Source organism: Ciona robusta, chromosome 2, assembly GCF_009617815.1.
Source record: "Ciona robusta chromosome 2, ASM961781v2".
Lineage (NCBI taxonomy): Eukaryota > Metazoa > Chordata > Ascidiacea > Phlebobranchia > Cionidae > Ciona > Ciona robusta.
This window is the reverse complement of record NC_143236.1, coordinates 9,037,407-9,065,140: the sequence shown is the minus strand read 5'-3', so window position 1 is coordinate 9,065,140 and position 27,734 is coordinate 9,037,407. Positions and strand designations below refer to the sequence as shown.

Genomic DNA, 27,734 nt, shown 5'->3' with positions numbered 1-27,734 from the left:
TATTTCTACCTCTATGATAACGTAACTATAGAAACAACCAACTCTGCTTTTGAAGATTTTATTTTGAAGTTTGCGATGAATTAGTTGGGTTGAAAGTTTGTTTTAAATGCATAAGTTTAGTAGTTTAGCGGCTTAAATAAAAACTGTTACCTAAGACATGTTTACAGCGCAATATTTGATGTAATTTATATCACGTTGCAAGTAGCCAAGTATTATAAGTTAAGTTTCATACTTTTCAGTCTTTTCGACATTAGGCGCTTATAAAACGAACTGTACTTTTAACACAAACGAATAAAGTTTGTGTTTTATCATGAACGGTTATCCGTACGGATATGATGTAGGGGGAACCCCCAGCTCCCGTGGACCCCACCCCCCACGTACGGCCCCAGGAAGCCGTAAGAGAGTCGCTTCAGCTCAGTTATCTCAGATGAGTTTGAGGTCCCGACATGTGAGTGGGATTTTTGTTGAAACAAAAATGTTACTCGTTTTAAGCATAAATACCACAAAGTTACCTATCGCACGAGGTGTATGAAACTGAAACAAAACACTGTGTTATAACGACTGTCGGTGCCCTGCCATGCGAGGATAAATAAGTTACATTTGTTTAACAATCACCCACAAAGTTGCATACGTGGTATCTCGTAAGCAGGCACGAGGTGTATGAAACAGAACACCCGTGTTATAACTACTGTCGTTGCCCCACGACATGATCATAGATGAAACTGCTAGAAGTTTTTCTTTAGACTCCAAATATACTTAAACATTGCATATGTTTTAACCAAATTTATTGATCAGACTTTAATGGAAGGGCCACCAGCGAAACAATCCGATATTTGCCAGCGTGGTCACTACTCTGACATCATCAATCCTGGTGCTGATGAAAACTTAGGGGTAAGAATGGTTGTTTATGGATATCAAGTATATATGTCATATGATATTAAAGATGAGTGATACTAGTGTACTGTGTGCATTTTCTTGTGCAAGACATTTAATGGCAGTTGTTTCAACCCAGTAGTCTCTTATAGGCCATGTTTTAGGCTTGGCGCATCAATGATTCTTTTATTGTTGTTTTCATTTTTATTTTGTTTGCAGAATCTACTTAATGGACCAGAAGTTCAACAGGATTTGCTTTACAAAAGTTTGAAGAAGGAACATCTTCCTTCAGGTTAGTGTGTATGCTAACTGCGAACTCATACCATGTAATAGCTTCAGCAGCTCAACAATGTCCATTGTGCCACCTCTTGTCTAAAGGTTACAAGTTCGAGGCTCAACCGTTGTTGGCATAAGTGTCCTTTGAGCAAGACACCTAACAGCAATTGCTCCAACCCAGTAGTCACTAATGGGTTGTCCAATCTATCAGCCATACAGAAAACAATCACCCATAAAGTTACATACTTAGTAACTCCTATCAGGCAAAAGGTGTATGAAACAGAACACCCGTGTTATAACGTCTGTAGTTGCCGAACCTTGCAGAGTATAAAATAATCTATTCAAGTTTCCACCCATGATAATACAACCAACCAATCCTACAGTAACCACCTTTAACACACCGGATGAAACAACTTACAACTCACTTGTTCAACGACAGCAGTTTGGACCAACCACTGAGTTGACAACCAAGACTGACTTCCCAACCCAAGCTTGGCAACCAAAAGTTCAAACTCCATTCTACGTTCCTCCTGGTGACCCACCACGAAAGATTGAGATTGAAAGGTTTGGAAATTTGTTTGGTGTAGACCAATATTTTATTAGTTTATTTTATGTTACTAAGCTTTCTATTGGTTCATATTTGATCATGTATTTGCAACGTATAAAACAATAACCTTAAATTAGTTGCGCCACTTTTCAAAGGTGTTTAAATAAGTTGGGGTAAATTTACCCACTACATACAATTATGCGGCTGAAATAGTTTTTCTAGCAATCTTTCATATTGATTTTTAATTTCCGGAAAGAGCACTTTTAACAAATTATAATGTGTCTGGCAGAAACAGCATATAACAATTTAAAAAAAAGTTAAGATGAATTTACTTAGCACATATAGTATATATAGTTGAATGTTTACAGATTAATGTACTGTGGGTAATTTCAAGGCCCGCCCATCCTAGGTTTAGTGCCTTTATCCCCCATATACAACCCACAGGGGCAAGCGAATCTACAGCAAGCAACGTCTCTCCCATCTCTTAACCATGGAAGGAATAGACAGCAACAAACTGATGCCTAAGCATTACCCCGACTCACATAAGGTACAACTCAACAAATCCCCGGACCCAGCTCCCTTTCCTGCGTTTCTACCGCTTGAGATATTCGATAACACTGAATACGATTGTCGCACCCCAGATGAATGGTTGGGGTTGGGTGTGGAGGACGGGGTTAGGAAACCTGTGCCTGCTAAAGCATTGTTACCAACAGAGGATAAACTGGATAAAGGTAAAGTATGGTTTGTATGGAAGATACTTTATATATGGGTAAGAATGAGATCATGCAGCAGTACATGGGGTTTAGACCAGAGTTGGTCCATTACCCCAACATTGTATATGCACATTCTATTCTATATGGGTGAGGTCCTACAGTAAGGCATGTCATGGGACCTGGGATTTAGACCAGAGTTTGCCCATTACCCCAACATTGTATATGCACATTCTATTGTATATGGGTGAGGTCGTACAGTGAAGCACACTAAGTTGAAATTTAGGTCAGAAATGAAATATTCCTTCAAACCATAGTACGTGATCTCCCATTCTCCCCTTACTATAGATATTATACACCCTATATGTTATAAAACAGATGACCCATGTTTTATCTTGCCCCCCATGCGAGATAAATAAGTTCCATTTATCCACCCACCCATATAGGCATAGTACATGTGTTTTATTCCTTGTGGGTGTTTCTACAGTGAGGAATGCATTGGTACTTGGGATGTAGGCCAGGGTTGGCTTATTATATGTATGAACCCTTTTTAATTTTGTTGCCATACTCATATAAGGTCCATGAATATAATAGATCCCACTCATACAAGTAAACCCTTAAAGTTTAAGTTACATTCATTCATTCCATTCATAACACAGGTGATCCCAAAGACCCGAACATTACATACAAGTGGTTTAACGTTGGTATGTTGGATTATGACAAGGAGGCCGATCTTTGGTTTGTTCAGAAAGTTGACGATAACGGTCGTGTTTTGGACACTAGGGGGCAGTCTGTAGTTAACGGGGGAATTAAACGCTCAGGTTTGTTGGTATAATGTTTCTATAGCTGATACAAACATTAACATTTTAAACGGTTTTTGTATAACATAAAAACTGTTGGCATCATCAGTGCTTGTAGAAGACTGAGTAGACTTGGTGAAACATCTGCTATAGTATAATGAGTCTATACTTGATAATTGTAACCTTGATATTTCTAACTAAGATTTTTGTTTAACATTAACCAAAAACTGTTGGCATCATCAGTGTGTGTAAACCTTTACAAAACACAGGGGAGGCAGGGATAGTTAGGCACACAATCATGTGAAACAAATCTAACTTATTGGTTGTAATGTTTATTCATTAATACAGCTCAATAAATCCCAGAATAAGCCTGCCCACCCAGCCACTTGATATTATTCTATAGAATCCATATACTTCAATAATGGCTGTCGTTTTTCGCCCATGCAAGGATAAAGTAAGTTACCTTCATTCATTCAATAAACCCACCCCACCCCAGGATCTCGACTGTCCCTCCCCCAGCAGTATTGGATTCCACGGGTTCGTCTTTTATTCCGAGCAGAAGATGCTTCAGTGTTCGCGCATAGAGTCGCTGAAGCTTATCGACTAAGGAAGAAAACTGAAGGATTAATAAGGTTTCTATGTTTTTAATATAAGGTGTCTATGTTTAATATTAATAAGGTTTCTATGTTTTATATAAGGTTTCTATGTTTAGTAATATCGACAAGTAAATTAATAAAAAATTAAACATAATATAAGTTGTTTCAATGGGTTGTAGCACATCGCCTGTTGGGGTAATGGACCAACTCTGGCTTAAATCCCAGATCCCATGGCATGCCTCACTGTAGGACCTCACCCATATAGAATAGAATGTGCATATACAATGTTGGGGTAATGGGCCAACTCTGGCCAAAATCCCAGGTCCCATGGCATGCCTCACTGTAGGACCTCACCCATATAGAATAGAATATGCATATACAATGTTGGGGTAATGGGCAACTCTGGTTTAAACCCCAGGTCCCATGGCGTGCCTCACTGTATAGGACCTCACCCATATAGAATAGAATATGCTTACACAATGTTGGAGTAATGGGCAACTCTGGTTTAAACCCCAGGTCCCATGGCGTGCCTCACTGTATAGGACCTCACCCATATAGAATAGAATGTGCATATACAATGTTGGGGTAATAGGCTAACTTTGGTTTAAATCTCATGGTCTGTTACATCCGACAATGTGAGCCCCCACACCAAGTGGCGCAGCCAGGGGGGGTTTAGGGGGTCGCGACCCCCCCCCTTATAAACCAAAAAAAGTGTATTACTACATCCCTTGCATTATATCTCCTCCAGATACAACCTATACATAGACTGCATGCCGCACGACCATAATGTTCTTCCATTGGATTCGAAGTCATTTGAAAACATGACTCAAAGATCCATCAACTCACCCGGTTTAAGATCAAGTGATCCTGTGTAAGTGTGTTGCTCCTTATATTAACTTATTAAGACAGACAAAAATCAGACAAAAAAAGTCCAACCAATTGTATAATAAAATAATATACTTTACCTAAATGGCAGCGTCAAACAAATTTTCAGGGGTAGGCCTACCCACCCTGCCACCCCAAGGTTGGTGCCTATGCCTTATATATGCGCTGTTATATTTATATTTTAACATTTATATCCCAGGTTATTGAATTGTGTATCGAACCTTGAACACCAAGTAGGATTGGAGTTCTCGCGAACAATGAATAAACTTGTCTTCGATAAAGTTGTTTCAAGAAACCCGAAATCTTTCGCTTACGTCACGCTGCCTGAACCTGAGCCTCAGTATTCATCGTGTACAGGTTCGTTGGTGTTTGGTGTTAATTTATATTCTATATGGGTGAGGTCATACAGTGAGGCGTGCCATGGGACCTGGGATTTAGGCCGGCGTTGGCCTATTACGCCAACATTGTATATGCACATTCCATTCTATATGGGTGAGGTCCTACAGTGAGGCACGCCATGGGGCCTGGGATTTAGACCAGAGTTGGCCCATTACCCCAACATTGTATATGCACATTATATTCTATATGGGTGAGGTCCTACAGTGAGGCACACCATGGGACCTGGGATTTAGACCAGAGTTTGCCCATTACCCCAACATTGTATATGCACATTCTATTCTATATGGGTGAGGTCCTACAGTGAGGCACGCCATGGGACCTGGGATTTGGACCACAGTTGTCCCATTACCCCAACATTGTATATGCACATTCTATTCTATATGGGTGAGGTCCTACAGTAAGGCATGCCATGGGACTTGGGATTTAAGCCAGAGTTGGCCCATTACCCCAACATTGTATATGCACATTCTATTCTATATGGGTGAGGTCCTACAGTGAGGCATGCCATGGGATCTGGGATTTAGGCCAGAGTTGGCCCATTACCCCAACATTGTATACGCACATTCTATTCTATATGGGTGAGGTCCTTGTTCAAGTCGTTGGCCCATTAACCAACAGCCTTTTGGCTCTGCTGGTATTTTTGTTATGTTATGGGATAATGTGCCAACTTAGCATGCTTTGACGTACAACCTCACCCATACATACAATCGGTTATTGTAAATCCCAAATAAAGTATATTCATCATTGATTGGTAATTATTTTGAATGTAACTATGACATCACACAGGGCGAGTGTCAGATGTTCCAGAATACGACTTTGAAGAACAAAGGGACAGTTTTGCATTCAATTCATTGTGGACGAGAGTTGAGGCAATTGTTGCTTCGGGGAAGGTAAGGATGTGTGTGTTGTAAGGGGAATGCCTAAGCTGTAATAAAACACCTTTATCATTTTTATTTGTCACATTTATCTTTGCATGGCGGGGCAACGACAGTCGTTATAACACTGATGTTCTGTTTCATACACCTCATGCCCTGTTACAAGTTACCACGTGTGTAACTTATTTATCCCTGCATGGCGTGGCAACGACAGTCGTTATAACATGAGTGTTCTGTTTCATACACCTCATGCCCTGTTACAAGTTACCACGTGTGTAACTTATTTATCCCCGCATGGTGGAGCAATGACAGTCGTTATAACATGAGTGTTCTGTTTCATACACCTCATGCCCTGTTACAAGTCACCACGTGTGTAACTTATTTATCCCTGCATAGCGGGGCAACGACAGTCGTTATAACACGGGTGTTCGGTTTCATACACCTCGTGCCCGCTTATATTTTACCACGTATGTAACTTTGTTAGTGATTGTTTTTCTATATAAGCTGAATATTTATACAACCCATTAATGGTCACTGGGTTGAAGCAATTACCTTAACCTGCCTTTGATAAGGATACACATACCCACAATGGTAGCAGCATCGAGCATCGAACCTGTAACATCTAGTCTAGTGGCAAATGGCCAGCCACCATTGCAAAGACAACAAACAACCCACAAGTCACACTTTTGTTTATTCCCCTTCTCCCCCCAGGTCCACACTGAATGCAACAAAGTGAAAGTCATGTCTCTATTTAACACAACTTTAACTAAAAGCATGAAACTTGAAGAGTTTGAGCAAAACCAATCACAAGCTTACACCCAGGTATATAGGTGCTGGTATAATGGTGTTATATTGGTCAGGTATATAAGCTTAATACGTCAAAAATTTTCAATGTTGTTCTAATTCCGGTAGATATCTTGTGCTGTCACAAATACCGTTGTTGCATTCGAAAGTTACGGTCAATGGATAATTCCGATGGATAATATTTAGTGAAGAACAGAGATGTTAACTGTATAATATCATGAATAAGCCACTCAAGGGTTTGAAACAAGGGGTGACATCATATGTTTTAGCTCCACAGTTCTACCCTGGTTCTAAAATCGATTTGATTCATGTGCCCATACAATGTAGCAATGCCAAAATGTACTGCACAATATTCAAAAAGCTTCCGAATGATCATTTTAGTCAAAAAGGGTGCATTTTAATGTCACTAACTGCATTTTAATGCACCCCCAGGTTTACCCCAAAATTTAAACACAACGTGATGCATTTATTTGTGATACTAAAACTGAAAACAAAAGAAAAATGTGGATCTATGCACATTCCCTTAAACAGGAACCTTACACACATACATACTCCTATACACACTTACAATTCCCCCAGGTTCAATTGTTCCTACGAGACTCATGGATCTCCACGTTACGCATGGTTGTACGGGGTAGCTTCCAATATGTGGGAAAGGGATGGTTCAACATGTATGAGACAAACTGGGAGGTCTATAGGATTTCGAAACTAAGGAAATACATGGAAATGGTCAAGTTCTGCATGCAGGTGACTAGCTTAACTGGGGTTTGAACCTGGGACCTTGTGAATACATTTATATGCATACTACATAGTGTTTCCACTGGTGTACTGTTGGTGTTTTAAAGGAAACAAACACATATTGTTTAGGAAACCACAAGGAAACCTCTGTTTATAACTTTGTTTGTTTTAGAGGCGATCGGCAAAGGGTGCAGAGTTTTTCCAAAAATGGGGTTTGGAACCGTGAAAAATTGACAAGCACTTGGGCTGTTTCATTCACCATAATTCCTTTATTACCATTAACTAATATATTTTCTATTTAAGTTTTCTATATTGCGACAGACTAATAGAAGTCACATACTTGTCTTGCCTTTTACTTTAACCACAAAGTAGAAGCTAATATATATAACACATATTTTTAAATACATTAAAACAAATTTGGGATATTTTATTGATGGAGCAGGCGGGGACGGGCGTTGATTGTCTCATACACCTATTCTAGGTTCCCCTTTATAAGTAATATTAAACACATACTTAAAAAAAAAAATTTAAGTAATATTTTGGTAAAAGTAATATAAATATCATCCAATATAACAAAGTAGAAGCGAATATATAAAACACATGTTTACCCCAGGACTCCCTGCGTTACTTGGTGCAAGATTCCCTCACAAACTTCACCACCATGATAAGTGATGCTTGTTACCAAGTCATGGAATGTAAGGATGAGATGGAGTGGCCAGGAACGGTGTTGGCGTCGCCGTTTAAACCTAAGAGGAACCCACTCTTTGTTATTGATCTTGTTATGGGTGAGTGGATGGTTATATTAATATGGTTATTGTTTTTGTTATTTCTATGTCGAACTACCGTCAAATCCTTTCAATACTGATCCTCGTTTCCCTTAGCATTCGGCGCCATGGCATAGTGATTAGCGCACCTGCCTGTAACTCAGAGGTAATGGGTTCAAGACTCGGCGCTGCTACCATTGTGGGCGTATGTGTCCTTGGGCAAGACACTTAACGGCAATTGCTCCAACCCAGTGGTCACTAATGGGTTGTCCAAATTATCAGCTATACATAAAAAAAATAAAAAATAAAAAAAATAATCACCCACAAAGTAACATACATGGTAACTTGCAAGCTGGCACGAGGTGTTAAACCCGTGTGATAACAACTGTCGTTTTCCGGCCACGCGAGGATAAAGTAAATTACATTCATTCATTCATTCCTAATCAGCATTTGTAATCAGCGATCCTTTATAAGCGACCCCCTTCTTTTCTTAGTCCACAGTATTCTTAGTTCGGCTGTTAAGACTTGTTAAGCTAAATTACTCATCCTTCTCTTGTTAATATTTGTAAAACCTATGTTTTGTGTTTCAGCATACTTTGATTTTATTTAAATAAAGTTAAGTTAGCCCTAGTTTTAGTTATATATGTTGTTCCCATTAAATTAAATGAAAACTAACTTATAAGCGGCACGAGGTGTATGAAACAGAACACCCCACCTGTGTTATAACGAATGTCGTTGCCCCACCATGCAAAGATAAATAAGTTACATACGTGGTAACTTGTAAGCTGGCACGAGGTGTATGAAACAGAACATCTGTGTTATAATGACTTTTGTTGCTAAAATGCCACTGTAAATTTCAAGATCAAACTACATTTACTCCATATATACCAACAGATGCCACAGGTGTTCAATACAGCACACCGTTAGAATCGTTTGAACCATCCTTGGTTGGGTTGTTTGATAAAGCCATTGCATCAACACAGCATGTACCTCAGCTTGAGAGGTACGTGTTAGAGGAGTTGTTCTGGAGGGGAGCCGCTTTACTAGAGTCAGTTGGAGCTCATGAGCCCAATGTGGAAGAACTGAGGAAAACTATAATGTGAGTGATTTGGAGTGGGGAAGTATTGAAAAATAGAAAGTGATTGTGATTTATTGGCTGTCTGAGGTGGCACGATAAATAATCAAAGTAAATAAGTAAATTATAGAAAGCTATCATTTAAGTGTGTTGTAGCAACTTTAAAATAACTGAAAAATAAATCTCAGTTTTTTTAATACTTTTGTTAACTTAAGTGAGTTCATTTATTTATTTCAAATAAATTTAACTTATTTGAAATAAATGTCAAATAAATGACATTCACTTATCTTTCCAGCCACGCCGTCCAACAATCCCTGATCCCCATGCGTTCGCATGCAAAGTGCTACATCAAGCATCTTGACCTGCATAACTTGGTGGTTGATGATTATATCAAGTATGTTGTTTGTTTATTCTATCTAATGATGTAAAAAGGAACGTCTGCCCTTTGGCCATGTTAAGGTTCATAGCTCGTTGTTGCTATCATTGTGAGCATACGTGTCTTTGGGCAAGACACTTATCAGTATTTTTTCTAACACAGTGGTCACTAATGGGTTGTCTAAATTATCAGCCATATATAAAACATTCACCCACAAAGTTACCTACACTGAAACTTGTAAGCAGGCACGAGGTGTTTGAAACAGAACACTTGTGTTGTAACGACTGTCGCTACCCCGCCATCCGAGGATAAATAAGTTACATACGTGGTAACTTGTAAGCGGGCACGAGGTGTATGAAACAGAACACTTGTGTTATAACGACTGTTGTTGCCCTGCCATGCAAGGATAAATAAGTTACATACGTGGTAACTCATGTTATAACGACTGTTGTTGCCCTGCCATAAGTTAAATTCTTTCATTCATAACAAAACTACTTACTAACAATATAATGATCATATTTACAGGGAGTTTGACAGCCAGGAGCATACAGCTGCCCAGGTTAAAGCTGAGGTTGACATGCATTTATTGGAGAAGGAGAAGATAGAAGCAGAGATCCCATCCAGTATCGTGATCGGGGCATTCTGGGTTGGGACTGAGAATGTAAGACAATCCTTGTCCAAGAAAAGGAAGACGCTCGCCAACGCTGTGTTGGAATTATTGGCCAAGAAGTTGAGAGATCAAGCTGATGAGGTTGGTTTTGTTTGTACCTTATGCTTGCTGTCTGTATTATATGGGTGAATTTTCGGATCAAAGATAGCATATTTTTTTTATTTTTCAGAGGGGACATTGTTTCAATTTATTGTGTATCTTTACCAGTGCCACGGCAAAGTGTTTAGCGCTATGGCTTCTCACTTAGGCTAATGGGCTCAAGGCTTGTCATGGCCCTTATTGTGGGTATATGTGTCCCTGGGCAAGACACTTATCGGCAATTGCTTCAACCCAGTGGTCACGAATGGGTTGTCCAAATTATCAGCAATAGAAATCGAAAAAAGGGAAAAAATTACCTCAAAATAATTCCCGTACTTCATACACAAACAATATACATAGATTTTAATACAAATATTAAGCACTGTTACCAAACAGCCACACACATAACACTTAAATCACAATTGATTATTATGACCTAATAATCTGTTTATGATGTCAACTCTTTGTGACCACACAGTAGTAATTATATATACCTTAAACCTCACAATGGTTTATCCTCATGCTTACAATACAACAAACTCAGTGCTTATTCACCAATGTGAACAATTAATTCAAATTTATACAAAAAGTTGGTTCACCATGAAGTTTGTTTTTATGTGGCATACGTGGTTCTTATTGTTGTTTAACAGCATTGTAATTCCCAAAGAAATATTCATAAAAAGTCTGTTTTCAAGCGATGTTGAATTTATACCCAACTATAATGCATTTTAAATGTATTAGATATCTTAATACAGCGCATAATTATAAAATAATCTAAAAAATTCTTTTCAGTTTGTAATCTAAGAAATATATGTACAATTTTGGGTATGTATAACTTCTACACTATAATGTACTTTAAATAACTTAGATGTCTTAATACTACAGCATAAAAAAAGTATCTAAACATAATCATAAAAAATTAACCTTAAAAAAGCTCTTTTCAATTTATCATCTATACTGAGTGTGATGAATAAGTTACCAGACAATCTAAGAACCGCAAGTTTAAGTTAATCACAAATATTTATGTTTCTGTGGCAAACATCTGGTGAGTTAAGCCTCGCTTAATCCTCATAATCCATGTCAACCTTGCATGGCTTCGAGACACGAGATAAGCTTTGTATCTTTTACTGCCTTTGATCGGCATCGGAATCTTGGGTTTAAAATTTCGTCACGATTTTTGTCTTAGTTTTAGTTCTAGGTTATTTATATCCTCGTTAACTTAAGTGACTCAGCACTTGTTGCGAATGCTCACAGTTGGGCTGCTAATCTATTGTGTGGTAACTATTGTTTTGCTGTCAAATTGTCAGCCATACATAAAAGCAATCACCCACAAAGTTACATACCTGGTAACTCGTAAGCGGGCATGAGGTGTATGAAAGAGTTAATACAATTTAATAAACAATTGTCATTGAAATACAACTTAAATTCATTTACAATATTTATATAATATATAAACACTGTATTTACTATATAACCCCTCACCCACCCTTCCCAGGCTTGCGAGTTTATAACTTTCATTACCCTGTCATGTGAGGATAAATAAGTTACATTCTTCCCTATATAAACACCACATTCACACCCAGGCTTGCGAGGAATGTAAGTTCATCAACCGCAAGTTATACGAGAAGCCCAACTCAGTTGAGGAGTTAACGGAAATGCGAGAATGGATGAAAGGAGTCCCGGAGCAACTCCTCCAGCATCAGGAGATGATCAACAGGGCGATGGTGGATTACGAGCTCATCGAGGAGTTTAATTATAATTTGTCTCAGGAGGATTTCATCGCAAAGTGAGTATTTGTGACATGTTTCATTTTAACTTGTAAAAAGAATTGTACTTTTTGGGGAGAAAAGGCCATATGTGGCATATATCCCAAGTCCTTAGGACCATACAGAATAGAAAAAAAGTGGTTGTGACATCATAAAATAGTTTGATTTTAGCTTGTGTAATATAGGGTGTATTTTTGAGCGAAAAAGGCGCAATATTGGTTTACACTGCAGGGGGATACACCATGACCCATATATACAATTGCTAAGGTTTGTACCTTGCGCAAATCCATCTAAAGCTATGGTTTTTAATCTTTGTCTTACTAAGTGGTTACTCCGTTTTGTGTGCGTAAAAAGTTTAATAATTGGCCATGAACAGTCAGGAAAAGCCTATGTTAAAGCGCTCGCCCTAAATAACACTTCGGTTAGGGGTCTGATACGTCTTATGGTAATACAGTTTCACCGAAGCGATTTGATTGGTTAAAACTGAAATGGCTGCGTAACAGAGCGATTTCATCGGTTAAGGGGGTTGGCTGCATAACAGTCTATATTTCATCATTATACGACCTGGCTAGAGGAGGCTTTTACTTGTAATCTTTGCAGTGTAATTGATGAAAACACCATAGATGAAACAAAACACCAACCCTTTGAACATATATGCTTGGCTACCAGTTAGAGCTGATTTTTACGCTTAATCTTTGGCTGCAGACAAGTCTGTTTTTAAAAATAAAATCTATAATATAATTGATCAAACTTATCGATCAAGTAGAACTTTATTGAAATAGATTGTTTGAGTTAATGCAATGTGATGTCATGATGACATCATAGTTTACTAAACTTATGACATCATATTATGTCTTTTCCACCTGTGAGGTCATAGTAGCAGTTTCATTATGACATCATAACAACAGTTTATGACGTCATAACCTATCATCCACCAGCCAGCTATGTAATGCTTTACCCAACAATCCAACATGGCTGACAACGATAAAAAAGACGTAGAATCGGAAGAAAATAACATCGATAGCTCGTGCCACACTTTTCCATTCTTCCTGTTCAAGATCTTGTCTTTCTTGTTCTTCTTCTTTCCTTTTTTCTCTTCTCTCTCTCTTTCGCCTTTTTCGGGATTTTCGTTTCTTCACGCGAGTCATTTCCGACTAAATAATATGATATATAAGAGAAGTATTTATCTATATGTTATATTATGCCTGGTAGCAACAACAGCTGAATAAACAAGATAATTCATCATTAAAATATGACATCATTTTAAACTTTCTAAAAAAAAAAAACTATTCTAAAAAAAAGTTTCTGAAAAATTTAAATGACATCATCTCATCATGACATCACAAGTCTATGACATCATCAATAATGACATCATGGCCTCACCTTCCTTATATAATCCCTCACGTCGCCCACAACCCCCAAAACTCGGTGTCGAAATATGTTTGAAACAATCGAGCCACTCCTGGACTCGTGCTCCGAACCCTCTGGTCTCCCTGACGAAGTGGGTCGGCCCATCTTTACCTCCTCAGTCTTCGAAGAATCAGAAATCGAATGTTTTAAAGTCGTCGGGTTCGAAAACGACTTTCGTGGCATTTTTAAACCCAGTGTTTCCATTTTCTTTTCCGGTGATATTTCAGCTTCATTGTTTTGATGGTTTTGTTGCAACATTATAAAGCCGTCAATCTCAGATTTCTTTGAGGCAACACTCGGCACAGAGATGCTGTGAAAAAATGTTAGATTATTGCATAAGAAATTTGTTTCTTTGACAAAATGATTAATATATAAAAGACACCGTGCTACTGTGCATTTAAACAATAAACACTGTACGTCTGTACCCGCTCATATATAAATGAATGAATTTATCTATTTATCCCTGTGTTAGCAACTTACCAGGGTTTTACGCAACCGCTAGTTAAATGGTAGCAACACCGAGCTTTGAAAGCATATCCTCTGGGTTAGAGCCAGGTAGGCTTTGGTTGCACTAGTCCTTACAAGACTTTACCCATACTTATAAATAATCCAGCCTTCCACAACTCTTTCAAAGCCACCAAATAATCATTGTAACAAACAGTGTACTGGTTCATATACATAACTCATTTATAAATAACCACAGTAACCAACATTGTACGAGCTATATATGCAACTTATTTATAAACAACCCACCCCTCCACAACATGAGGCAATGATACTGCATCCACCACAACACTTGGCCTTGATTTATCGGAAACGTTCGCCGATGTTCGAACGACCTCTGTTTTCAACATCGCTTCATCGCGTGAATCGACCCAAGTGACATCATCATCGTCTGTCATGGTTTCCGAGTTATCAGTGTCCTGCATGGCATCATCAACAGTGACATCATCAAGCTCATCGTCGCTGATGGTTTTCATCCATCTGCATTAAATAATATGAAGTTTGTTTATCTATTCGGGTACATCCCTCGCACCCGTGCTTACGAGTTACCACATATGTAACTTTGTGGGTGATTGTTTTCTGTATGGCTGACACTTTAACCCCATTAGTAAACACTGGGTTCGAACAACTGACATCAAGTGTCTTGCCCAGAGAAACGCGCGCACAAATTACAAGTTACCACGTATGCAATATTATGAGTGATTGGTTTTTATATATTACCGATAATTTGGAAAACCCATTAGTGGCCACTGGGTTGGAACAATTACCATTAAGTGTCTTGCCCTAGGGACACACATGCCCTAAATGGTAGCAGCATGGCGCCTTGAACTTGTAACTCTGGGCATAGAAGCAAACACGCTAACCACTTTGCCACGGCGCGGACTTTAAACAATCTAAGTTAGAATTGAAACAATAGTATTCACCTTGCCCCAACTTCCCCCACACTCCAGTAGCGATCACAAAACTGCAAGATCTTCCTCGTCACCCTCGGAACAGCAGATCTTGTTCGGTATAATTCCTTCTTCCTCATCTTTTGCATCCGTGTCTTCTCATCATCACTGGAATCATTGCAGCCGAAGAACCTGAACATGAGGGTACAGGGTTCAAATCCAACCAAAGGAAGCCAAAAATCTATTTCAATTGTCAATTATTTTTACTTTGAGGAATCCAATCTTTTTTTATACCAAGTTCCAGGTTCAATTCCCACCTATATGACTTCCAAGCCAATTTATTCACAGCAGGCATACAGACTTTTGTAAACCAAAGTGTCAATGAACTTTCCTTGCACCGTTTACATACTATTTCCAAATGACCATGAGCCAACTCTGGTGCCTTTGCTGGACTCGTTGAATTGAAGCAAGTATAACTAACTTCCCAATCACAGACAAACTTCTTACATGCGCCCACCTTAGCATGGACCTCACTCATAAACAACCCCCATCTCATAGGCCTTATTCACACCCATACACCCACCTTCTACACCTTCCTATACAATGTGGCTTCCGTTTCATCAGCTTTGGATCCACGTTCACCACTGGTTTGAAATGAACATGAAGTACAATCACAGTCATGAGGAGGTTGACTCCCAGCAACCCCATACATATTACAAAGTAGATGCCTAAGTAGGGACCAGTGGAGGCAGGGAACATCTCTCCAACTGCGAGGAGGAAAACCTGGGAGTAGATGGTTTACTTGGGGTGTATGCAGAAAAAAAATAAGAGGGGGGGATGTTTAATCAAAAAATTGTCAAAAATATATTTTTTTTTAATTATTTTTTTTTGTATTTTAACAATGTCACCACAGATTTTACCCTGCTGTTAGGTGTCTATACAAACAAGCAGAGCCAAAGTATATTGCATTCACCACATTAATCAATGAGGTTCCCTATGTTTGACAACCTGGGTGTAACTGTATTTTAACAATGTCACCCCAGATTTTACCTGCTGTTAGGTGTCTATACAAATAAGCAGAGCCAAAGTATATTGCATTCACCACATTAATCAATGAGGTTTCCTATGTTGACAACTATGAGTGTAACTGTCTACCCTATAAAATTGTGACACCTTATAATCCAACATTGTACATGGACAATATTTACCATGAATGTGAGTAATATAGTTATCTGAAGCCCGATCCTCTCCCCTGAATCAGGAGGTAAATAGAATCCTAGTAGAGCCACAGTTGTTAACAGGATGCTGGGGAAGAGCATGCTTTGCATGTAGAGTGACGAATTCCTACGAACCACTATTGTGAATGTGACCTGAAAATATACATTGTTACTTTGGCTATTGGGTGGTTGTTTATATCCTTGTGGGTTGGAACTTGAGTGACTTATCCATGGTTGCCACTCACATACCCACAGTCGAGTTGCTGGAGCTATTGCAGTGTGTGGATAAGCAGACATGGTTTTTGGTTGGTTTGGTCATTTATATCCTCGCGGGAACTTGAGTGACTTATCCATGGTTGCCACTCCCATGCCCACAGTCGAGTTGCTGAAGCTATTGCAGTGTGTGGATAAGCAGACATGACTTTTGGTTGGTTTGGTCATTTATATCTTCGTGGGTGGGAACTTGAGTGACTTATTCATGGTTGCCACTCCCATGCCCACAGTCGAGTTGCTGAAGCTATTGCAGTGTGTGGATAAGCAGACATGACTTTTGGTTGGTTTGGTCATTTATATCTTCATGGGTGGGAACCTGTGTGACTTATTCATGGTTGCCACTCCCATGCCCACAGTCGAGTTGCTGAAGCTATTGCAGTGTGTGGATAAGCAGACATGACTTTTGGTTGGTTTGGTCATTTATATCTTCGTGGGTGGGAACTTGAGTGACTTACCCATGGTTGCCACTCCCATGCCCACAGTCGAGTTCCTGAAGCTATTGCAGTGTGTGGATAAGCAGACATGACTTTTGGTTGGTTTGGTCATTTATATCCTTGTGGGTGGGAACTTGAGTGACTTATCCATGGTTGCCACTCTCATGCCCACAGTCGAGTTGCTGAAGCTATTGCAGTGTGTGGATAAGCAGACATGGCTTTTGGTTGGTTTGGTCATTTATATCCCCGTGGATGGGAACTTGAGTGACTTATCCATAGTTGCCACTCCTATGCCCACAGTCGAGTTGCTGAAGCTATTGCAGTGTGTGGATAAGCGTTCACATAATACAATAATTACAACTCACCTCTGCAAACATTCTGTCACTTGCCGTAATATTCCCAAGCGAAGTATAGTCAGCGGGAGTGGTACTTGGGAGCCATATCTCACCGAATGGTAACTCTGGGTCTTTACTATGAATATGAACATGTTATTGCAGAGCACGGTTGGAAATGAGGGCTTTTGTGATTGTATTGACAAATGGCCGACTGCAAGTGACTTTAAATCTCTTGTGGCATGCACTGTATTATAGTGACAACTGGGTTGGAGCAATTACCATTAAGTGTCTCACTCAAGGACACATATGCCAAAATGATAGCAGTGTTGAGCCTTGAACCTCATATGTTCTGGGCTCATGCATGCTAATTATTGTGGCAGGGATGCATATACAATGTTGGAGTAATGGGCTAACTCAGCCCTCAACTCTGGCTGTAGGACCTCACCCATATAGAATAGAACTACTGTGCCATGGTATCTGGGACCATGTAAACCGGTACACTGTATGCCCCTTATCACACATGTAAACCGGTACACTATTTGCCCCTTATCAAACATGTGAACTGGTACACTGTTTGCCCCTTATCACACTTGTAAACTGGTACACTGTTTGCCCCTCATCTTACCTAGTGTTCACGGTCACATCCTCTGAATCATTAGTGATCAGATTCCCATAATCCTTCATCTGCAAAATACAAACCACGTTTAAACAACACAATGTATATATGGTTTCTCATGAATAAATTATCCAACACAAACTAAATCATAAGACACTTAAACCATCAACATTATCATTACATGATTTATTGATAATTACAATAAACTCCTATATGGTTTAAATCCAATCTCTATTTTAGAGTAATCTATTTGTTGTTGTGACGAGAAAATAGAATGGAAAGATGTCCCATCTTGCCCCACCCCACTTTATCTGTAATAAAACACCCACCTTTTTACGAGCTGACAGCCTCACAAACTGCCATTCTCCTGTGTTGATGAAATATTGCTTGGCGTCCTTCATTAGTTGTTGAGGTTCACGGTCGGTGATCAAGTCGATATGCGTGACTGGTTGCGTCCATGAGACATAAGTCATGTGACAAACCTGGATGACATCATATCCTGTTAGTTTCCTACACATGACATCATTTCCTCTTAAATTACATCATTTTCCCTTAAATGACATCATTTCCTGTCACTTTTTAACAAATGACATCATTTTCTGTCGTTGAATATTTAATCTCAAATTCATCATTTCATTTTCGGAGGCTCATCTATTTATCGAACTATATATATATTTACACCAAGTATATTGCTCACATTACCTGTACATCAAATGGAAAAAATTGGTACAAGTAATAGGTGTAACTACTGTATACAAACATGCATATATTACACAGTATACATAGTCTATAATTAAAGTACATTGAAGTCATTATAATATACATAACCTCTACATTATATATGATCACTAATAATCCACACCAAGTATAATGCTCACATTACCTGCACATCAATATCTACATTATGTAATCCACACCAAGTATAATGCTCACATTACCTGCACATCAATATCTACATTATGTAATCCACACCAATTATAATGCTCACATTACCTGCACATCAATATCTACATTATGTAATCCACACCAAGTATAATGCTCACATTACCTGTACATCAATATCTACATTATGTAATCCACACCAAGTATAATGCTCACATTACCTGCACATCAATATCTACATTATGTAATCCACACCAAGTATAATGCTCACATTACCTGCACATCAAATGGGAAGAAAGATGTGTCGATCGCGCATGAGGTATGAAACGCACAAGGTTCCTTATATTCCACCATTCCTTTGCTTGTAATGCTAACGTATGGGAGTCGGGGAGAATAATCCTTGTCTCCAATCTCTTCGTACATTACTATATCAGGTCTCCATACAAGAGAGTGAGGAACTTCAACTGGAGGGGGGAGGTGTCGTTATTGTTAGGTGTTTATTATGTGTGGGAAAGACCTTTCAAATATCTACATTTAAGCATCTTATACTTTACAACAATTTGTGTAAAGATAGTCCTTACTGAGCGAGGTACTTTAACTGGAGGAGGGGTTTATGGTGGTTAATATCGGGTCTATGTGTGCTACAGTTCATTATAAACCTTCTCTATTAGTGTTAGGTTAATGTACACATTACACAGTTAATGCAAAGCATGCTAATTGCTTTATTTGCGGGAGTGTTCTTGTGTGGTAAAGACCTTCCAAATACCCCTATTAAGGCATCTTACACTTTACCCCAATTGGTGTAAAGATGGTCCTTACTGAGCTGAATCTACAATTGCATTTTACTTTTTGAACTGTGGGAGGGGGTGGGTTATTGGGTGCTATGTGTGGTGCAGGCCATTTAAACACTTCTACCTGCATATTACACAGCTCATGCAAGGTATTCAATAATTGCTGCAAGTTCAAACCAGTGGTAACTAATGGGTTGTCCAAATTGTCAGCCGTACATTAAACAATCACCCACAAAGTTACATACATGGTAACTCGTAAGCGAACACGATGTGTATGAAACAAAACACCCGTGTTATAACGACTGTCGTTTCCCCGCCATGTGAGGATAAAAAAGTTACATTCGTAGTAACTCGTAAGCGGGCACGAGGTGTGTTGTTGCCCCTCGAATAAGTTACGTTCTCTCATTCATATATAACCCATACTGTATCACATGCATGTAGTAATAAAACAAATCTAATCTTATGTCATAACATAAAACATTCATTCAACTCACGTTCACTAATATTCTCAAAATCTGTTGGTTCCCACTTTAGGTTCTGATCATACCATGACGATCTGTACCACAACAAACTCTTTAATATTTGGTTCTTCTCATCTAAGTCAAGAACCTGTAGAGACAGTTAAGGAGTTAGTGTGTAGTGTCACTGGCAGGCATATTGGCCTATTACCCAAAACCATAGCGTGGTGTGTTCTATTCTATATGGGTGAGGTCCTACAGTGAGGCACGTCATGGGACCTGGGATTTGGACCAGAGTTCTCATTACCCCAACATTGTGTATGCACATTCTATTCTATATGGATAAGGTCCTACAGCGAGACACGTCATGTGACCTGGGATTTAGGCCAGAGTTGGCCCATTACCCCAACATTGTATATGCACATTCTATTCTATATGGGTGAGGTTCTACAGTGAGGCATGCCATGGGACCTGGGATTTAGACCAGAGTTGGCCCATTACCCCAACATTGTATATGCACATTCTATTTTATATGGGTGAGGTCCTACAGTGAGGCATGTCATGGAACCTGGGATTTAGACCAGAGTTGGCCCATTACCCCAACATTGTATATGCACATTTTATTCTATATGGGTGCAGTCCTAAATCAATGCCAAGTAGTCCTAGTATTTGGACCAGGGTTGTCAAACATTTTTATTAGCGAACTTGTATGTTTGTCTTGTGTCTTACATTCTTCTTATACATTGGGTTTATGCCAGAATTGGCTTGGTAATAACATATATATATAATGCTTACACACTATAACACAATAAATATATAAACCTAACTTGCATATATGGAATATTTAAACAACTTAATTTAGTTACAAATAAATATACATTCTTGAGGTGTGAATTTAATATAATAACTTCATAACATGTAGTTGTATTGAAAAAGCTGGTGACGTATTTCTAAAACGACTTTGTTTATAAACTTGGCATTATGAATGGACAACAGGATATTATGATGTAATAATAAGCTTTTGTTTTAATTATGACATGGACAATGCTACTGTTAAGTCACACACGCGAATCATGAATATTTAAACCAAGGTACAAAGACATTGGAGACCCAGGCCAAACATGTGTCTGAGATAGTATCTGTTTAATACTTTACTATCAATAATTAAAACACATCTTCCCTTTTTATGGATATATCTTCCAATCGATACAGTAACCTTATATAATAAACCAAAGCTTAATTGTTACAAATTGTTGGGTTATTGTTACCGGAAACCCCCGATGAGCTTTAATTATTTTGGTCACTTTTGATTAGGTAGTATTTAAAATAAAAAAATAGGATTATTTTATGTGCCTAAAAAATTGGGGCAACGGCCGTGCTATAACTGACATTCTTTCCCGAACTTCAGCGTGTTTTAACAACTATTGTTTTGCTGTTGATTCCCTTTTCTTTGGTTTTTAAGTAACATGATTTTCAGGATCATTTTCCAAAAGGGATAAATATAAATGATGGTATGGTAAATGGGATTCGGTTTTAGTTTTTGTGTTTTTAATCTAAAAGTGATTTTACAAGTGATATAGTAGAGTGGGGCAAGACGGGACACATTTAGCATATAATATCCAAATATCCTGATTGTGTTTTAAACAATTAACAACGGTCTATGGGAGTTGTGAGGATACAGTTTTTATAATTCTATGAATGTTCTTTGTTTACTATTAGATGGGACGAGAAAGTTAAATGAAAAGGTGTCCCATCTTTCCCCACCTTACTATATCATCCCATACACCCCATGCAATAAAACGTTCATTAAATATTTAATTAAATTCCTTGCATTTAATTTAACCAATTACATTATATAAAGGCTATATGCCAAAACGGTTATTGGATTTTGATTTGAGATTTGTGGTTAGATCTTTGCCTAGAAGTGTTAGAATATTATACAGTAGGTTGGGGAACACGGAACACATTTAGCACATAATATCCAAATATCCTGATCGTGTTTTAAACAATTAACAACGGTCTATGGGTGTTGAGAGGATAATTCTGTCAATGTTCTATAATTACTACAAAATGGGACGAGAAAGTTGAATGAAAAGGTGTCCCATCTTTCCCCACCCTACTATATCATCCCATACACCCCATGCAATAAAACGTTCATTAAATATTTAATTAAATTTATACATTTAATTTAATCAATTGCATTATATAAAGGCTATATGCCAAACCGGTTATTGGATTTTGATTTGAGATTTGTGGTTAAGTCTGTCATCATATTTCAAATTTGTGGTAAAATATCCATAGGGATCGTCTAGACGTGTGAGCATGTTATATAATCCGCCAATACCGGTATATTGAATTGCATAACTCGGGTTCTAACAATCGATTCAAAGTCGACAAAAATCGCGAATTATTTCGTTGTGCGCGTGACACGTAAAACCTAACGTCACAATCGTGATCGTCACGCATCGCTTAATCTTGAAATGCCGTGACGTCAATAATATTGATGTGAACTACGTCACAGGTCACCTGAACTTGGCAAACTGACTAAGTATAAAATAAACAAAGTCAATATGAAGGTATTGCATTAGGAGACATGGCTGAAGTATTTGGCGTTACAGTCGTTGTTTAGACGGCTTGGTATGTCAGTTATTTTTCCATGTATAGTATTGTGGGCACGGTGAACCATCTTACCCCAGCCCGCTATGCGGCTTTACAGTAGGGTGGGGGAAGATGGGACACCTTTAGAACATCCAAATATCTTGAGCTTTGTTGTAAGTTGTTGAATACGCGGTTGGTAAATATGGGATAATGTGTGCTTAACAATATCCCATCTTACCCCGACCTACTACATACCCTGTGTTAGAATGAAGTAACGAATGTCATAACGAATGTCATTTCCCCGCCACGCGTCGTTAAATAAGTTACATTCATCCAAGCATGCAATATACCCTACAATACACACCAGTGGTCTACTTATACCACTCAGTTACCTCTCCACGCATGCACGCAATGCTGTCACCGCATGTGGCTGGCTTGGACAAAACATTGAAAAGTTGGCATTTATGCGTCGGGAGCGGAATACTTTGTCACGCACAGTAATAAAGCGAAACAAGCGGCGATTTTCATATTCTATTCTATATGTGTTAGATCCTACAGTGAGGCACGCCATTGGACCTGGGATTTAAGCCACAGTTGGCCCATTACTAACACACGTGCCGAGTTTTAAAAAGCTCGATAAACATAATCTATATTGTAAATTTCCCCATCAACCGTACAAAAGCGTGACGCTGTAAAGTTTTAATCGATTTTTCGTAAATTTAACGTGTTGTATAAGTGTTGTTGTCGCTGAGTGGTTAGTCGCTTGCATTGTAACCAAATGACACGATGCTCGTTACTGATAGGTGTATGTGTCCTTGAGATTTAGCGAAAATTGGACCAAATTAGTGGTTTCTTATAAGTTGTCGGTGTAATGGGTCAACTCTGACCGAAATCTCAGGTCCCATGGCATGCCTTACTGTAGGACCTCACCCATATAGAATAGAATGTGCATATACAATGTTGGGGTAATGGGCCAACTCTGGTCTAAATCCCGGGTTCCATGGCCTGTCTCCTTGTAGGACCTCACCCATATAGAATAACAACCAGTGTTACCCACCTGTCGATAAGTGAACCCAACTCTAATTAAAACGTTCTGACTGTGGTTTACAACTGGCATCACTGTCTTATCGTATCTTGCGAACAGTGAACTCTTTAACCGTTGGGTGGCGCTAGTGGAATTGCTAAAATTATCTATTGAGGTATGGGGATGCAGTTTATTTGATGACGAATCTGTGGAAACATTGTTGTTAGTTACATTTGAACGTTGGCCATGCGATCTACACTAAAATACTGGTCACTAATGTGTTATTGAAATTGTCAACCATACTTAAAAAACAATCACCGACAAAGTAACATACGTAAGCCGGCACGAGGTGTATGAAACAGAACACCCGTGTTATGACGACTGTCGTTTCCCCGCCAAGCTAGGATAAATAAGTTACATACGTGGTAACTTGTAAGCGAGCACGAGGTGTATGAAACAGAACACCCGTGTTATAACGACTGTCGTTGCCCCGCCATGCAAGGATAAATAAGTTACATACGTGGTAACTTGTAAGCGAGCACGAGGTGTATGAAACAGAACACCCGTGTTATAACGACTGTCGTTGCCCCGCCATGCAAGGATATATAAGTTACATACGTGGTAACTTTTAAGCGGGCACAAGGTGTATGAAACAGAACACCCGTGTTATAACGACTGTCGTTTCCCCGCCATGCGAGGATAAATAAGTTACATACGAGGTAACTCGTAAGCGGGCAATAGGTGTATGAAACAGAACACCCGTGTTATAACGACTGACATTGCCCCGCCTAATATTAATCTCACGTAATAGCGTTAGAACGTTGGTTCTTTAGCAACTAGTTAGGTCAGCTCAATCAAGATTATAATATGCCTGGCAGCTACAACTTAAACAGCGTCAACCGCAACTTTACCTTAACATTCCATTGATATTATAAGTTATCCATTCTACCACAAATACCCATGTTATAATGCATTCCCAATGAAACTACATCTTCGCACCAAACAATGTTGTCTCATTAGAAATCAATTGTAGCATAGTTGTATAACTATATAGTAGGGTGAGGGAAAACGGGACACCTTTTAATTCTATTTTCTTGGCACATTTGATAGTAAACAAAGAACATTTTTTTGGCACATTTGATAGTAAACAAAGTTGTTTGTTGTTTAAAACACGATCAGAATATTTGGATATTATATTCTAAAGGTGTCCCATCTTTCCCCATCCTACTATTTAAAAAAGTTTCGTATATTTCAACAAAAAATCTTTCGTTAAAATACTTCATTATTAAACGTCATAACATACATAAAACTTTCCAATGGGACCAACTGTAGCATAATTGTTCATTCTCTTTCTAAATTTGATCATAAAATACAGAATTCGATTCACCTTGATTATTGTTAAAACTTGAACCATCGATGCGATTTGTCCCAACAAGGCCGGCTCTCTTCGCTGAATTTCCCGCCAAACTTGTTTTTATTCCCCGATCCAATACAAGAAACAAAAATAACAACAACCGCGCCAACTCTAACGCTTTTCTTACCTTCATTTTACTTTGAAATAAATCCAGTTAGTTTTAAAACAATATATTTCTACAATGAAACTAATATAGCTATTATTGCAAAATAATTGAAAGTGAATAATAACCGTAAACGTGTTGTAAAGACTCTCGTTTTACCGCTACATTCCGCTGTGAATATTGTTCCGGCCTTCGCTAACTGTAACCGAGACGATAATAAAAGTTCCTACTATTCCTCTAAAAATAATACAGTTTCGATTGTTAAATTTCTCATTAGTACTTTACCAAGAAACATTCTGTTCCATATCTGTGAGGTGTTTGCTAAGAGTCTAAGATTTAGATCAGGTTTGGCCCATTAACCCCAAACGTTAACATATATACTAATTAAAATCAACATTACAACACGATTCCTGCATAACACCTAACACAAACCCCACAAACACTAAAACATGATTCATGTTATCAATATATCCCACCACACATCGACCTTACTTAGTTAAAATATTTTCCTCACCTAATTAACTAAAATCAATAATACAAATCATCTTTATGTAAGATCACGTGACACTTTGTTAATATCTTTGATTACGACAGCGAAATCAGATAAATTAGAAAAACGAATATAAGTGAACTCGTTCTACAATACAATACATAATAACCTGCCATAATACACTAATAATAAACAAGAATAAACGTTAATTATTACTACGCGTTTACAACACACATAGCATAAGCCTGCCGCAAATTATTTAATAGTAAGCCATAGACACGCCGCCAACCGCTTCCCAAACCCACGTTGCCCAAACCAAACTACATATTTTCGCAACCAAAGAAATATCTTCGATGCGCGAAAAAAGATTCTCCACTCTCCACCATACTTTACGACGCACTCGCATTCTTTGCCGCAATTTTCTATGAAATAAATCTCAAACAAAGATCGTATCTTTATTTTCCTAAGGTTTAAATTAAAGCAAAGTGCGTTGCTATCAGATAAGCGCCACCTACGTTGTATAAACCTTTATCAAAATATTTCAACTCGTATCTCCAATGCATTAGACATATCATAACATACATTGGGGGAAATGGTCAATGCTTTTAATTTTTTAATTTTTTTTTATTTTGGTAGTTAACATAGACTTTTTACATAATCATATAACCGTATATCCTCACATTTTGTTGTTTTTTTTTTATTCATTCCTTTTTTTCTCAAAAACAGCGTTGTTAATTGCTAAAACACGATTAGGAAATATGGGACATTATGTTCTAATGATATCCCATCTTACCCCGCAGAAATATCAAATAAACATTATCTATTCAAATGTAGTAACAAGGTCAAATTGATTGAAACAACGTGAATATAAATGTCTTCCTTCTCTTGGACCGTAGCGAACGCGAAACCAAACGTCCTAATTAAATATTTATTCCGTATCGACTTTTGAAATGCTAGTGAATCAATTAGGTTACGATTGTCAAGCAGTTTGAATTATATTTCTTTTCACGCCAGTATCTCGCATTACGTTAATACAAGAATAATAAGGTTGTTTCTTTGTTGTTGTTAATATTTCATGTTTAAAGGGTCTGAGATATAAACTGCACATGTTGTTTCGTTGTATCGGTGAATGTAACTTATTTATCCTCGCATGGTGGGGCAATGACAGTCGCTATAACATGGGTGCTCTGTTTCATACACCTTGTGCCTGCTTGCAAATTACCTTTTTATCCTCGCATGGCCAGGCAACGACAGTTGTTATAACATATTACGTATTTAGCTTTGTTTTTCTGCATTGCTAATTTAGACAACCCATAAGTGACCGCTGGGTTGTAGAAATTTAGTATTTTTTCCAAGAATATTGGTCATATAAACAAAGCATAAAAAAAAACGAAACGTGACAATCAAATTTACTTATAATTCCAACTACTGGCGTCAACAATCTCGTATAAGGGGTTTCCCCCAATGTAACCGGTAATATCATCGCCAAACTTCCTCATGACGTCACATCCTGTTATTCTCCAAACAAACGCGTCCGTTTCTCATTTACTTCTAATTAACCTCAAGTTCGCTGTACCGGGATTAGCATGGAGAGAAATTGAGATTAGATCTAATTTTAGCCGCACTAGTCAAACCTTCACGCCAACGCATATACGTTTATCTCTCGTTATCGTTTATCTCTTCGAATACAATCATATTAATTGGAAACGATGACGAGAAGGGAATTAAACGCAAAACGATAGTCGTTAAAACATAAAACACGCTAAAAATCGTATAATAAACTGATATTTATTTTCTTGAATATAAGGTAGCGAAGTTCGCGTTTAATTGGCTCAGTGGGGTCTGAATGGTAGCACCCTGGGTGTTGGGGTAATGGAATAGAATCGCTCTTGTTAAGTGTCTATAAACTACCTCAGTAGTGTCCAGCACCCTGGGTGTTGGGGTAATATACCCACATCCCAGGTCTTAGGTTTGCCTCACTGAAGACCTCACCCATATAGAATCTCTATTATTGAGTGTCTTTAAACTGCCTCAGTGGGGTCTAGATTATAGCACTCTGTGTT

General features: G+C 38.4%; 2 protein-coding genes across 3 annotated transcripts in view; one reads left to right on the top strand and one right to left on the bottom strand.

Moving 5' to 3' along the window:
- The first annotated feature begins 243 nt into the window (after nucleotides 1–243).
- LOC149740946 (dynein axonemal heavy chain 1-like) overlaps nucleotides 244–27,734 on the top strand; it is a 78,082-nt gene continuing 50,591 nt past the window's right edge. For both annotated transcript variants that reach the window (XM_089872849.1, XM_089872848.1), the window contains exons 1-17: nucleotides 244–448; nucleotides 796–891; nucleotides 1,093–1,165; nucleotides 1,533–1,713; nucleotides 2,141–2,427; nucleotides 3,066–3,227; nucleotides 3,703–3,838; nucleotides 4,551–4,673; nucleotides 4,887–5,044; nucleotides 5,873–5,976; nucleotides 6,673–6,783; nucleotides 7,345–7,512; nucleotides 8,117–8,288; nucleotides 9,162–9,366; nucleotides 9,638–9,736; nucleotides 10,244–10,469; nucleotides 12,050–12,252. In XM_089872849.1, coding sequence (XP_089728975.1) covers nucleotides 311–448; nucleotides 796–891; nucleotides 1,093–1,165; nucleotides 1,533–1,713; nucleotides 2,141–2,427; nucleotides 3,066–3,227; nucleotides 3,703–3,838; nucleotides 4,551–4,673; nucleotides 4,887–5,044; nucleotides 5,873–5,976; nucleotides 6,673–6,783; nucleotides 7,345–7,512; nucleotides 8,117–8,288; nucleotides 9,162–9,366; nucleotides 9,638–9,736; nucleotides 10,244–10,469; nucleotides 12,050–12,252 — 2,642 coding nt within the window. In that variant the 5' untranslated portion in view covers nucleotides 244–310. The remainder of the gene's footprint in view (nucleotides 449–795; nucleotides 892–1,092; nucleotides 1,166–1,532; nucleotides 1,714–2,140; nucleotides 2,428–3,065; nucleotides 3,228–3,702; nucleotides 3,839–4,550; nucleotides 4,674–4,886; nucleotides 5,045–5,872; nucleotides 5,977–6,672; nucleotides 6,784–7,344; nucleotides 7,513–8,116; nucleotides 8,289–9,161; nucleotides 9,367–9,637; nucleotides 9,737–10,243; nucleotides 10,470–12,049; nucleotides 12,253–27,734) is intronic.
- LOC149740947 (uncharacterized) lies at nucleotides 12,984–25,437 on the bottom strand. Its single transcript, XM_089872860.1, has 13 exons — nucleotides 25,052–25,437; nucleotides 23,698–23,870; nucleotides 20,079–20,193; nucleotides 19,070–19,257; nucleotides 18,241–18,393; nucleotides 17,921–17,979; nucleotides 17,326–17,431; nucleotides 16,245–16,406; nucleotides 15,620–15,819; nucleotides 15,070–15,228; nucleotides 14,396–14,626; nucleotides 13,616–13,952; nucleotides 12,984–13,386 (listed from the first exon to the last, which is right to left on the bottom strand). The coding sequence occupies exons 1-13, from the start codon at nucleotides 25,209–25,211 to the stop codon at nucleotides 13,150–13,152; spliced, it is 2,280 nt and encodes a 759-aa protein (XP_089728986.1). The 5' UTR covers nucleotides 25,212–25,437; the 3' UTR covers nucleotides 12,984–13,149.

Excerpts from the sequence above, each read along its gene's own strand:
- LOC149740947 (XM_089872860.1), bottom strand. The coding sequence starts at position 25,211 with ATGAAGGTAAGAAAAGCGTTAGAGTTGGCGCGGTTGTTGTTATTTTTG. Across the intron at positions 23,871-25,051 it reads AAGTTTTAACAATAATCAAG|ATTCGTCATCAAATAAACTG; the intron begins GTGAATCGAATT and ends ATGTTTCCACAG. Across the intron at positions 13,953-14,395 it reads TTGCCTCATGTTGTGGAGGG|CATCTCTGTGCCGAGTGTTG; the intron begins GTGGGTTGTTTA and ends ATTTTTTCACAG.